At 44.9% G+C, this 13,844-nt stretch overlaps 1 protein-coding gene across 5 annotated transcripts; it reads left to right on the top strand.

Moving 5' to 3' along the window:
• The first annotated feature begins 6,844 nt into the window (after positions 1 to 6,844).
• On the top strand, positions 6,845 to 13,620 carry LOC119364816 (xylulose kinase 2-like). 5 transcript variants are annotated; one of them, XM_037630357.1, is made up of 12 exons: positions 6,845 to 7,030; positions 7,168 to 7,819; positions 7,988 to 8,076; positions 8,411 to 8,475; positions 8,743 to 8,798; positions 9,051 to 9,171; positions 9,235 to 9,309; positions 9,627 to 9,680; positions 9,760 to 9,854; positions 9,943 to 10,117; positions 12,638 to 12,820; positions 13,260 to 13,620. In XM_037630357.1, the coding sequence occupies exons 1-11, from the start codon at positions 6,951 to 6,953 to the stop codon at positions 12,775 to 12,777; spliced, it is 1,602 nt and encodes a 533-aa protein (XP_037486254.1). In that variant the 5' UTR covers positions 6,845 to 6,950; the 3' UTR covers positions 12,778 to 12,820; positions 13,260 to 13,620. The 5 variants fall into 5 exon arrangements, with proteins under 5 accessions (XP_037486254.1, XP_037486253.1, XP_037486255.1 ...); XM_037630356.1 differs by having other exon boundaries at positions 13,273 to 13,620; XM_037630358.1 differs by having other exon boundaries at positions 13,349 to 13,620.
• The last annotated feature ends 224 nt before the right edge of the window (positions 13,621 to 13,844 follow it).

The raw sequence follows: 13,844 nt of genomic DNA on the forward strand, positions 1-13,844 counted from the left end.
TGCGCAAGGGAGAGGAAGAGCTCAGCGGCGCTCGATGGGCGGTTAGGGCTGGTGTGGCCAGAGGCGAGGGAGGCCACCGGCATATATAGCCGCGCCATGTGTACGCATGGCGGGAGGGGAGGCGTTGTCGCGCCGCCCATGACGTGCCGCCCGTGAGGAATCAATGGCAAGGCTGACCGGCGGCAGCCTTGCCATTGCTTCCACGCGGGAAATCGAGGCGTTCCGATGACGACGAGGCGTGCGTCGCTGACTCGGCGGGCCCGCGACTCTTTCGCGCCAAAACCGGTCGCCCCGGCGCCTCCCAGCGCGCCGGGTTCGGCCTGAGTCCGCCAACGCTGATTTCGGCCCAAGCCGACGAAAAAGGGCTCCTCGGGACACGACTGGGCCATTTTTCGGCTTCGACGCGATAAAATCGTCTGGAGGGGCGTGTTGAGGGCGTGGCTGGAGATGCTCTTAGTCTAGTGTCACTAAAGTATGGGCCCATGTATCATATTGTATCCAGGGATGGAGCCAGAAATTTGGTATAGGGGGGGACGAGTTCCACACTTGAGCTCTACTGAGAGCGGCGTTTTGGCTCCTAGGTGCATATGCACCCATTGTCGAAATACACATTTCAAAAAGTTGAAAAATTCAAAACAAAAATCCCGCATGTATATCCGGACATTTTATGTGCGTTCACAAGGTTTCGGTGAAAAACGGCGTTTTTTGTGGCTTGTGTAAAAAAGATAAAGAAATGCCTCGTGAATAGTTAGAATGAAGCATCAGAAATTGTCTTTTTTACACAAGCCACAGAAAACGTCATTTTTCACTGAAACCTTGTGCATGCACATAAAATGTCCGGATATACACACGGGATTTTTGTTCCGAATTTTTTAACTTTTCAAAATGTGTATTTTGACAATGGGTGCATATGCACCTAGGAGCCAAAGGCAATTACCGGGTGCACCATGCTATAACTAATTGATTCCAACTCCAATTTTTTATGTCGATCAATCCTCGGTTATTCATGCTAGACAACAAAAAATAGAGATTTTAGACGAGGTTAATTAATAATGAAACTGAACGCACCATAGAGGTCGAAACGACAGCGTGCATCATGTACGTGAACAAATTGTGTCGTGCTTCCCCTAATTCCCTACATGTTGGTTAATAATGCAAACGTTCGAGACACTAACTTAACTAGTTAATTTCATATTTTGACAACGCTTCCACATTAGCATCATACATAACATAATTAAACAGTTCATGCCTACTACATTTGCATCATACACACCATAAATAGACATTGAACTAATCCAATCATCGATATTAAAACCTACAAAACTACATAATATATAGTCTTTCTGATGATAATAAATGTCGAAATCGTCATCGGAGGCCGAGCCCAGGACAGATGAGGAGACGGTGGTCACCCTCGAAGCGTTGGAGGAGCAAGCCTCCTAGTCGTTGGTGAGGGACGCATCGTCCTCGGTCTTCAAAGTCTCCCATTGTAGCATCATAACATGGAAGAAACCCCTGAGTAATACCGAAATCTCCGACTCGGCTAGGATCTCGTCGAGCACATCTCATAATTGATTTTCTTTGACTTCAAGGCATCCACGATTGGCACGCTCATGCTGGACCTTGCGCTCGTCGACCACGGATACGAAAAAAAAATCTAGGTTCAGCGCTAGAAGGTCCGCCTCCTCCCCGATGAGCTTCGGTATCACCTCCTTATCCAAGCGCTCGACATACAGTTGCTCATACGCCTTTCAGCTCTTGATTTGCTCGTAGCTGGAGACAATCCGAGCGGCGGGAGAGGCAAGTGTGACCGAGTACGCACGATGTACGGAAAATTAAGTGTGGCCCAACGCGTGAAGAAACGAAGGGTGGTGGCGGCGGATGCCCGTGCGGCCTCCTCCATTGTGTCAAGCGTACCTTACCAATGGTAGCCAAGGTCGAGGTGGTGGACTTCCACAGTGAATTTTCCCCACGACCGCCACCAGATGTCGTTGTACTTCAGGGATGGCGGTGGCGGCAGAGCTCTTGGAGTCAGCTGCTGGAGAGGATGGTGATGGCGGAGGTGGAGTCGGGGAATACATCGACAACAAAGACAGTGTGTGTGGCAACGGAGCTCCAGGGGCGACGGTGACGTAGTCGAGGAAGATGGCGCAAGGGACGGAGACGCAAGGCAGTGGGGTCATAGGAGGGGCGAAGCGGATCTGTGGGTGTCGACGCGGGGCTGTGTGATGTGGCGGGGAGTCGACTGGCAACCGCGACTTCTACCTTGAGAATGGCGGCGGCGATAGGCCGAATCGGGCTTAGGAGACGGCCGATTCGGGGACGGCGGCGGGAAAAATTGAAGTGGCATGGAGTCAGCTAAGGTTTCGGAGCTGTGGTAGTGGGTTTTGTAACCGGTGCCAAGCCAATCGGCTGGTGCGCCGGTCGCCAAGTCTTGAATGTGGGAGGTGATAGTAGCCTCCTTATGTTTACCAAGAATGGTATCCTTTCGGACTAATTTTTTTCGAGTGAAGACAACTGTTAGAGGATGGAAGTCAATTTTTTTTTGATGCACTAACAATTTAGGGGTCTGATATCTAGGTCTAATCCTTCAAAACATCTCTTTTTGCGGTATCAGCTAAAGATGCTCTAAGTTACATGTGTAGGTAAAGCTCTCAATGTGCAAGCTCCTGTACCGTGAGTAAAACCAGTGAGTTCAGCACGTTCGTTGTGCCGCCATGCCGATACACCCACCCACGCTTGCACTGTGAACTAGAGCACTCACAAACAAGTGCACAAAAAACTGCGTGGTCGATCGATCATGGCTAGCGCAGGGCAGGAAGCGAGTCTTTTCGCCGTTGTCTTTTGCTTGACGGTGGTCGCTGGCAACGCCTGTCTGAGTCTCCACGGAAGCAAAAATATCAGCGCGTAACTCATCCCCATCATCAACGTACGACACGATCATTAGGGAGACCCCTCGTCCCCCCCCCTGAATTCGGGCAAATCCTATTTAGCGCTGCAGGCGCCCGTTATAGGCAAATTTACAAACGGGCGCCAGCAGCGCCCCGCGCTGGGCCGGCCCGTTATAACTGCGTATGTCAATTTCACAAAAATTTAGCGAACCCGACAGGATTCGAACCGGCGACCTACAACGTAGAACATCGTTCGAACAACCACCGCGCTACCGAGAATGATCTGTTAATCTACAACTCTATTACTCTTTATTCCTTCTTGCTCTGTTTTCTTTTTTTTCTTTGTCCTTTTTTCCATTTTCGTTTCTGTTTTTCCTTTTTTCTAATTCTTCCAGGTTTCCTCCCTCATTGATTTTCATGTTTTTTATTTTCTTAAATGCGTGAACTTTTTCTTAATCGATGATGCTCTTTTAAACTTTGATGAAATTTTGTTTTCAAGATCAATGAACTTTTTTTAGTGAACTATTATTAACAATTGATGATTTTTTCAAATTGGATGAACTTTTTCCAATTTGATGATTTTTTTTCAAATTTGATGAACTTTTTCTAAATTCAATGAACTTTTTCCTGAATTTGATGAACCTTTTTTTTAAATTTGTGAACTGTTTTCCAAATTGATGAACTTTTTTTTTCAAATTCTATGATCTTTTTAAAAAATTGGTGAACTTATTTATGGATTCGGTGAAATTTTTTCAAACCGATGAACTTTTTCAATTTCGGTGAACTTTTTTCTTATTCGATGAACTTTTTTAAAAAAATTTGTGAACTTTAAAAAATTGGTGAACTTGTTTATAGCTTCGGTGAACTTTTTTGAAAACCAATGAACTTTTTCAAATTTGGTGAACTTTTTTCGAAATTCAATGAACATTTTTTGCATTCGTTGAACTTTTTTTTCAAATTCTATTAGTTTTTTTTTTCTAAAATCGATGAACTTTTTTCACATTTTGTGAACTTCTTTCAAAATTGATGATTTTTTTCTAATAGATGACTTTTCTTATCAAATGGGATGATCTTTTTTCAGAAATGATGAACGTTTCCAATTCGTGAACTTTTTTCAAAATTTTATAAATAAATTTTCATATAAAACGTAAAAAACGCAAGGTTTATTGTGTAATAAATAACGCGGCCTTAATAGTTCTTTAAGTATTCATGTTCGTGTTTGTCACAGCGATCTGCGGGCAGAAGTGGTTAGCTGAACCATCATCTTTCGAAGAAGCGACCTGAGTTTGAGTCATCGTACTAGCAGGTTTTTTGCGGGTCCTTTTTTCGCGAAGCAATTTCTGCGCTGGTGCATTCGTGGGCCGGCCCATTTGTCGTTTGCTGTAGGCGCCAGTCGGCTTCGGCGGCGCTTAAAGCGCTCAATATGAGCTCCCCTGAATTCGTCCCTATGTGTATCCATTAGATATCCATGGAGTGGACAAAAACCAGGCCCGACCCAGCTCCATACCTTTGCCCAACATGGATAAAATTGCCATCCTTATCGATATAACGGAAATCCGATGCTTCATATTTGTCCTTCCTTTGTAATTAATTAAGGAAATAAAAAAATTCCTAGCTTCAAAATTTCATGCTTCCACCTAACATGAATAATGCACACTTTTGAATATTATGGTACTTAAAGGAAACCAAAACAAAGACTTTTCATAGCTCAGTTGGTTAGAGCACCCGTTTAGCGGGAGGTCTTGATTTTTCAACTCTCAATGAAAGCATATTCCTTTTTGTCAATCTTCTTTGGGAACCACTAGGGATCAGACTACTGATCCCTTGCTTCCCATCAGACCACTGGATGACCGTCGGATTAACATCATGCTATTCGTCCGATCTGATACTATTGTTAGGCGATGAGTTATTTCCTTCCTATAGTAATTAAGTGCTTCCATAATAACCTCCCGCTGACCTCTCCACCATTCCTTATCTATGCTTCTAGTAACTAACTGCTTGCAGAAATTACGTCAATTGTTTTGGTAAGCTGTGATTGCTTCCAATAAACAAATACAAAAAATTATGCTTCCCACAATTGCGGATTTGCTTCCTATAGTAATTAAGTGCTTCCATAATAACCTCCCGCTGACCTCTCCATCATTCCTTATCTATGCTTCTAGTAACTAACTGCTTGCAGAAATTACGTCAATTGTTTTTGGTAAGCTGTGATTGCTTCCAACAAACAAATACAAAAAATTATGCTTCCCACTAATTGCGGATTTGCTTCCAATAAACAGATAAAGAAACTTTATTGTTTCTGGAGATGTTCTCTTTTTGCAGCGAAGACATGGCATGGAAAATTGAATTTTTATAATGGAAACCCATGCCATGGAAACATATATTATTCAAAAAACTATTTACAAAATAAAGATACTTCAAAAATTTGTTCCAACTGTAAATATTCTCGGATCAAACTAGGACGTCTAAACTGAAATTTTGGGTTGTAGACAACATGTAATCTGAACGTTGGAAGCATCATGTAGTAACGGTGGAAACATACCTGATTACTGTGTAAGAGAAGCTTGATTTATTTGGAAGCATAGTGTGCTATTGTTAGAAGCATGATTAGTGTCTAACTAAAACTTTGTTCAACTATGTAGGAAGCATAAATGTTCTGTGAAACCTATAATGCTTTCTCATTGTGTAACAAGAGATTCTATTTCGTGAGAAGGAAGCGAAATAGAGATATGTTGGATACAAATTTAAGATGTTGGTGCAGCATACATGTGCCACGTGACAATTGCATGTGCTTCAAAAAAAATGAGCATGTGCTTCCAAATAAGTTGAAAGTTGTTTCAAATGTCGCATGTACATATTTTCAACGACGAACTTTATGATTGATGAATTTTTCCATCAACATAGCTTGTAAATGAGATCATAATTTTCTTCCAAAGAAAACAAAATTATCATACATTGGACATTGCTTCCATACAAGATACAACAAGACATTAACATACAACAAGACATGAACACCGAAGCACAACGGGATGAAGCCCCCTACTGGAACATGAGCACCATCATCCAAAGAGAGATGTCTTTGAGGAATAGCGTCCACAAGATCTCAGCAGCAACAATGAGATCAGACCAACGTTGCCTGAGTGTGGTGGTCAGATAGGGCCACGGGGAAGACTTGACATGCCTAAGTTGTCCTCGTGCACGAGCGAGGCCGGGGTAGGAAGCAAAGGTGATACATGAAGAAGCAGGGAATCCCATGTTAGGAAGCATGCATCTTTCGTGTGTGCTTTATCGATGTCGAACCCGTCCCTGGACGGTCCACTCCAGCTGCCATCTTCTTCCTAGCTTTGACGACCTCTTTTTCTCCCCAAAAGATGTGTGTCGACGCCGGGGAGCGGCAAGGAGCAGCGCGGTCGGCATCGTCGAGTTGCCGACTTTATTGACCTGCAGCAGTTGAGCGTTGTGTTACCAGTGTGCTCCCATGCCGATGACTAGAACGACACCCACTGGGATGCTCCATGCTGCACACCATGGCCACCATCCACCCGCATGTCGCGCGCACCATCCTCTCCCGGCCTTTGTAGATCATATCTGGCGTCATGGTGGAGAATAAGACTACACCGCAGAGAAGATCGACGCAGGTGTTTGGGTTCATGTCCCCGCTCATGCAGGGAAGGTCGCTGCCATGAGCGGGAAAAAGAACCACAAGGAAAGGCAGAGCAACAGGTGGAGGAAGGCGTGATTGTCGTGGAGGAGGATGGCGGAGAATGAAGTCAGCCTATTTGTTGGCTGTGGGAAGACGGACGCTGGTTCAAATCATTAATGAAAAAAACTTAATTTGAGGATGGCAGTTATAAGCAATTTAAGGAGATTAGATGCCAGCACGTGGTACAAGATGGACGGTGCAGAAGACGTCTAAGCGAATAAGAAGTATCAGACTACTGATCTAAAGTGTTTCCCATCTTTTTGGCTTGCTCCCCTTCGTCATCATCAAATCAAAAATCCACAAACATCCAGCGAGCCAGCGCTTGAACACACCACGGAGCTTCTCTGCCCGTCCTCATGGCCGACGGCGATGGTTGCTCCCTCCCCCTCCCCCTCCCAGACGGCTGCCTTTTCCTCGGGTTTGATTGCTCCACGCAGTAAGAAACTCCATGCCTTAGATCCTTCCAACTATCATCTTTTGCCCCTGAATTCCTGGTCAATCACGCATTGGAATTGCTGCCTTTGATGATTCCTCCAGTTCCATTGTAGTTCATTCTTGCCATGGTCTTCGCAGGTCGCTGAAAGCCACCGTGCTGGACGCGAGCCTCGCAATCGTCGCCCACGACGCCGTGCACTTCGACTCCGAGCTGCCGCACTACGGCACGGAGGGCGGCGTCCGCCGGGACCCGGCCGAGCCGGGCCGCATCGTGTCGCCGCCGCTGATGTGGGCCGAGGCCCTGGACCTGCTCCTCCGCAGGCTCAAGCCCAGGGTGGACTACGGCCGCGTAGCCGCCGTCTCCGGCAGCGCGCAGCAGCACGGCAGCGTCTACTGGGGCCGCGGGGCGGGCGCCGCGTTGGCCTCCCTGGACCCGGCCAGGGGCCTGGCGCCGCAGCTGGCCGGCGCGTTCGCCGCGCCGGAGTCGCCCGTGTGGATGGACAGCAGCTCGACGGCGCAGTGCCGGGAGGTCGAGGCCGCGCTGGGAGGCCCGCTGGCGCTGGCCCGGATGACGGGGTGCCGGGCGCACGAGCGGTGCACCGGCCCGCAGATCAGGAAGATGTTCCAGACGAGGCGGGGCCTCTACGACGGCACCGAGAGGATCTCGCTTGTCAGCTCGTTCATGGCGTCGTTGCTCATCGGCGGCTATGCCTGCATCGACCAGACCGACGGTGCCGGGATGAACTTGATGGACATTGAGACGCGTCAGCTGCGCCAAGATGCCCTTGAGGTTTTGGTTTCTTATATGTTCAGAGTTTTGCAACTGCAGTTTGCAGGAACCACATCTTTGGGGACTGAAAAGAGCTGGTGGCATAACAAGATTATTCAGTTTATTACTTGATTTCCCCCCTCCAGTTTGCTTTGTGATTGTTTCTGATGCATTCCAAGTTTACTACAGGCTACAGCTCCAGATTTGGATGTGAAGATTGGGAAGCTAGCACCAGCGCATGCTATCGCTGGAACTTTAGCTCCTTATTTTGTTCAGAGGTAGCTTAAGAGGAATTTGTGTCTAGATTTTTATATCGAATTTTTGCCTCATATATGTTCAGAGTAGCTTATGCAGAGTAGCGTGGTTTAGCACATTTTTCTTTTGAGTAAATGTCTGGAAATTCTGAGTTATATGCAGATACTAACTTTTTGTTCATTGCTACTGGCATTGCAATATCTGTCAGATTGGCACTATTATGTTGTTTGCAATGGGATCAATGATTTACCAGTTACCTTCTGATGTTATTGTTGCCTAATTAACTTCTTAATTCATAATGATTTGTGTGATTAACCTGTCAGAATGATATACTTGGATACTTCATGTTTTTCTCAGATTTCAGTTTCCAAGCAACTGTCTGGTTGTTCAGTGGTCAGGGGACAACCCCAATAGCCTTGCAGGTACGTGAGGTTCTGACTTTCTGCATATGAATTTAAAACATATGATATGTCTGCTTTCTCGTATTTTTTTTAGAAATGGAGGAGGACCCCCGGCCTCTGCATCTGGACGATGCATGCAAGGGTCGTGGTTTTGGTTTTAGTTTAAATTTGAACTAAAACCACGACACTTATTATGGATCAGAGGGAATAATATAAAGCTTACAAGAACCTTTACATACTGCAAATTTAAAAGAATATTTCCGTACCCTGATATGTATGGTTATGCAGGCCTAACATTGAGCAATCCTGGTGATCTAGCAATCAGCCTTGGAACAAGTGATACAGTAATCATCTATCACCATGCCTACTAATCCTTCTATTTTTTTTAAGAGCAATGCTATAATGTGAACGTGCAGCTAGTGTGTACATTAGGAGATGGTTCTGAATTTGGCCCATTATGCGGATCAAACCTAGTTTTTCTTGTGTTGCAGAACAGTTAGTAAAAGGATTTGCGGAAAAATGACCAGTAATTGTGCAACACTGTTTTGTTTCTATCAACTTTTGGTGGTAATTGTGACGCATTTATGATCTTTCAGGTATTTGGGGTTACTGATGTGCCTGAACCATCCCTGGATGGAAACGTACTTCCTAATCCAGTTGACCCCAACACCTACATGGTTATGCTTTGCTATAAAAATGGATCTCTAACTCGAGAAGGTACCATTTTCAGTGCCTTCTGTTGTGCTGTTACTCTTGCTAACTTATGGACTTCCTTGTCAGACATTCGTGATCGTTATGCTGAGAAATCATGGGATGTGTTCAACAACTTGCTTGAGCAAACAGACCCCCTAAATGGTACGCGATGTATTTGATCAAAATGATTAGTATCCCTCAAAATGCATATCTTGAAAAGGTGGTGTGAATTTCGTTGGATTAAGGGTTTTTTTTCAATTAAAAGATTAAGGTATTTAAACTATCAGGTTTATAAAAGTTTACATTTCGGCAAGTTGGTACACATGTTTGATTATGCGTTGATCACACTAAGGTTAATGCAGTTATGTTATGAAAAGCCTGTCTTTCTCTTTCCTTCCATCAGGCTAGATGCTTGCATTGACCACAGAATGGTAGCTTTCACATGGATTATTATATCTCGTGTTTTTCTTCTTTTACAGGAGGGAAACTAGGATTTTACTACAAGGAGCACGAGATCCTGCCACCACTTCCAGGTTATTATCGACCTTGCATATCGTTCCCCATCCACTCTTCGTGTCATCGCTCACACCATGTGCTAATATATATGCCTAGTCGGGTTTCACCGCTACATTGTTGACACCTTAACCAATGGACCATTAGCTGAGACCAAGGAACATGAAACCGATGAGTTTGATCCTCCGTCAGAGGTTTGAGTACTCCACAACTTGTCGGTGTCATCAAACGATTGAACATGCCAAGCAAAGTTTCGGCTGGTTTAACACAAAACTTATTCAGGTGCGGGCGTTAATAGAAGGCCAGTTCATGTCCATGAGGGGACATGCCGAGAGGTGCGGCCTGCCGGTGCCTCCGAAGCGGATCATAGCAACTGGTGGCGCCTCGTCGAACCAGGCCATTCTCAAGACGATGGCGTCCATTTTCGGCTGTCCGGTTTACACTGTTCAGAGACCAGGTATGTGCAAGAGATCTGCATGACCTGATTGTACACTGACCTCTAGTGGGTGCACTCTATCTGACGACCGATATGCAGACTCTGCCTCGCTGGGTGCTGCTCTGAGGGCAGCCCATGGGTGGCTCTGCAAGCAGCGCGGCGAGTTTGTGCCGATCTCACGCGTGTACTCGGGCAGATTGGATAGGAAATCGCTCAGCATGAAGCTGGCTGTTCCATTTGGGGGCTGCGAGGGGGACGATGAGCTCCTGAACAAGTACGCGTTGTTGGTGGAGAAGAGGCTGGAGATTGAGCAGAAGCTTGTGGAGAGGTTTGGCCGTGTGAAGTAGCTTGTTTTGGGGCAACATTTCTCTGTGGATATTGAAAATCGCGTCGACGGTAGTGGACCTCTGAAAATGCATCTTCAGAGAAGGATAGTAGAGAAATTGGATCAGGACTTGAGAAGTGCAGGTGCAGCAGGCAGTAGCTGCCCAGTTTAGGCATGGACAGTCACCATGGTAACATCGTTTCATGGGTAAGGATTTGTATTTTACGGATTGAGCATGGAATGCTTCTTAAGTACTCCCTCTGTCCCATAATATACGATCTAAACGCTTTTAGATCACTAAAGTAGTGATCTAAATGATCTAAACGCTTTTATATTAGTTTACTAGGTAGTATATCATAAGTTATATATCATGGGTTGTCGAGCGGTGTGGGATATCCATTTTGATTAGCAAAAATATGTAAGCGCCTGCCTATGTATCAGGCGACCGGAAAAACTTTTTTTTGGCCAAAGTGAAAACATTTTCAGGTTACAAGAGGTTTAGCAAAGGCGCAAAATTAAGCAGATGTTTTTGTCAGTCAGTCGTGCTTTGGCCCATGTTTGCAAGGGATGGACAATGGGGGCATGAGCCAACCATCATAAAGATCAAGCTATTGTTTGTGACCAAAAAAACTTGGTAAGATGGATTTGGGACACTGGGAAAACATGCAGCGTATAACGACAAGCCACGGCGGGACCTTACTCCGGGACAGAGAATCTGAAGCGCATCTGCAAGATTCAAAGCGAAGTCGGCATGCACCGGCTTTTGCCATCTGCAGTTCCCACTTCCAAAAGTTGATGACAAAAGGTTGGTCGACCACAACGCTTCACAGCAAGATGGACAGGCTCAAGATGCGATAATTCTAGACTTACGAAGACTTAGGTAAAGTTTTACGTAACCCTCCTCCCCTCTAATCCCAATCACAAATCGCCAGCTGTCTAATCACGTAAGATTACGTTAACTTTGTTCGTAGCTGTAGCATTGCTCCTCAAGATGTCAAAAGAAAAAAAGAAAGGACAGGGCACAGCGGGGCGGAGCGGAAAGGCGTGCGCGCGTACTGGGTCGCCATGGAAAGTTGCTTCCCCGCCAGGGTGCCAAGAGCGCACAGTTTTAGCTCTCCTCGGCAGAAGGTAATAGCACTGCAGGTCCTTAAACTTGCAGTGGATGTGATGATTTGGTCCTTGAAGTTGAAAAAGTGGATTATTTCATCCCTCAACTTGTCATGGATGTGCAAATTTAGTCCAGGGCCAATCAGAACTCGCCAAATGGAGCCAGCTGGCCTGGGCCGGTCAGCGCCGTGCATTTTGCTGTTTACCCCCTGCCTTTATCACGAATCAACCCGCACTACTGCACCTGAGTTAACTGGTGGGTATATTCCTTCTCTGGGTCTCATTGCACAAAACAACGTCTGCACTGTAAAGTTTTGCGCAGCAATTAAGGGGACGATACATACAATACATGCCTTGATTCTTTTGGGCAAAGGTGGATAGTATATAGATTCAATTGGTATATACTGGATGATATATATGCTCCTTCATTTTCTGAAAACAAGCGTCAAGTATTTCCGAACGGAGGCAGTAGTAGTATGTTTGTGTTTGTAGCCTGTTCGGCATAGGAGCTCGCATCAATTCAAATGCATTTCTTTTTGTCGCCTGTATGTCTGTTATCATCTGTGCTCGGCTCAGTACATGGAATTAAAAAGTGCTTTCAGGATCACATAGCTGATTCCAAGGAAGTGTTGTTTGTGAGCTGCTGAATTCAGTGCTCTGCAGACTGCATCCTTCTCCTTCAGGTTAAGGTAGATAACATTGCAGTTGTTGTAGCAAGGAAGGAGTGACTGTGCTTCTGAAAATACATCATGGTTCCACACAAGCCTAATCACCTCTGCCTGGTTTTGCAAGCACCAGCAGCAGCCTGAGGTTGGTGGTGATATGGAAAACTAATTTGATGCTTAACCTGACTTTCCTTCCACTGTTAACACTCCAGTCTGAGATTTTTGCTGTGAGGTTTCATATGGTTTTGAGACAACCGAGTCCCATTTTCTGCTGGATTGTTTTGTCTCTGTTTCTATGTTCAACTATCCACTCTGAATTTCATTGCAAGGGAGAAATATCCTGTCTCTCCTTGTGGATATTAACATATTTTTATCTTTGACAAAGATACTAACATAACTTTTTTTCCTTGTGGCTGAAACTATGTAAGCTGATTTGATACGCAGTTGGTAGCTCGGTACAAGTGGACGCTGACAAGATAAAGAGCTTACTTTTTTGGGTGGCTCATGATGTTAATATCTCGCGCGCCCCTGTCATAATCTTCAGAGTTTTTAGCGGCTCACAATGGGTTCAGATATTATTCTGAAGTCTATTTATCGTCATCTTTTCACCCGTCTAGTCTTAATAAGGTACGTACATCATTGGCGCTTCACCGTAAAGCATTTGTTGAAATTTCCTCCCAGATACTTTCAGCAGATTTAACACTGAGATTAAGACATGTCGATCGTAAAGTAGAAAATGACATACTTGAAAATAGACTACATGTTTTCTGATGTTGGATTCTATATATGCTTGCAAACATTCCCCTGTATGAGTATACCAAAGAATCTCCTATTTTAGACCTATTAGTGAAGAGTCTTCATTCTCACGTGCTGCAGATATAATCTACTTATGCGCACAAATGTTTGGGAGTATTTTTGAATTTGGGTTTGCTCTTCAGTGAAAATAAACAAATACTCTAATGAATTCTTTGTTATGTCACTGTCATATTAATAGACTCGGTTTTTGTTTTTATTAGTGCAAGTATATCTTTGGTACATTCTTGAGTGTTATATAAAGCTAGGCTAGTTATTTTCTGTAGGGAATATAAAGGTACTTGATCGCTTCGCACACCACAGACTATCAACATCCTATGCTCTTTTTGAACACCATTGCAGTCACAGTACTGGTTGTTGCGAAACTATCGAACATGCACAAGGCCCGGATTTTTGGAATCAATGCCGGCAACTAAGCGGCAGCGTCCCAGGGTAGACAACACTCAATATCATGTTTCATTTGAATGGCTGGATGGTGTTGCACTTAGTTCTGAATTCGCTCGTCAGAGTACCAGTGTGTAGTGTTTGAGAGCTGTTAGTAGATGACATGTGATCATTGTACAGAGAAACGCTAAAAGGCCTGGAAAATGATGCTGTTTTGCAACTTTGCCCGACACACGTTCTGTAGACTCTTTATGCTGCTATATGTTCTGTTGCAAGTATTTGTCACTTGATACATGTACAGTTTCTCCATGCCTGAAGTTTCCCTTTCTTAATCCCGGCAATTTGAGGTAAGATCAGAAGGAACTGCGTGTGCATCCATGCTTGTCCACAGGCCATCAGGTCGTGCGCAAATCTGCTAGCAAATCGTTCTGGTCGGTAGTGTTTTGTGCAATGA

This window comes from Triticum dicoccoides, chromosome 2B (assembly GCF_002162155.2).
Source record: "Triticum dicoccoides isolate Atlit2015 ecotype Zavitan chromosome 2B, WEW_v2.0, whole genome shotgun sequence".
NCBI classification, from domain to species: Eukaryota; Viridiplantae; Streptophyta; class Magnoliopsida; order Poales; family Poaceae; genus Triticum; species Triticum dicoccoides.

Coding starts and splice junctions, on each gene's coding strand:
- LOC119364816 (XM_037630355.1), top strand. CDS start 6,951: ATGGCCGACGGCGATGGTTGCTCCCTCCCCCTCCCCCTCCCAGACGGC. Junction 7,031..7,167: donor GGGTTTGATTGCTCCACGCA/GTAAGAAACTCC, acceptor TGGTCTTCGCAG/GTCGCTGAAAGCCACCGTGC. Junction 7,820..7,987: donor TGCGCCAAGATGCCCTTGAG/GTTTTGGTTTCT, acceptor AGTTTACTACAG/GCTACAGCTCCAGATTTGGA.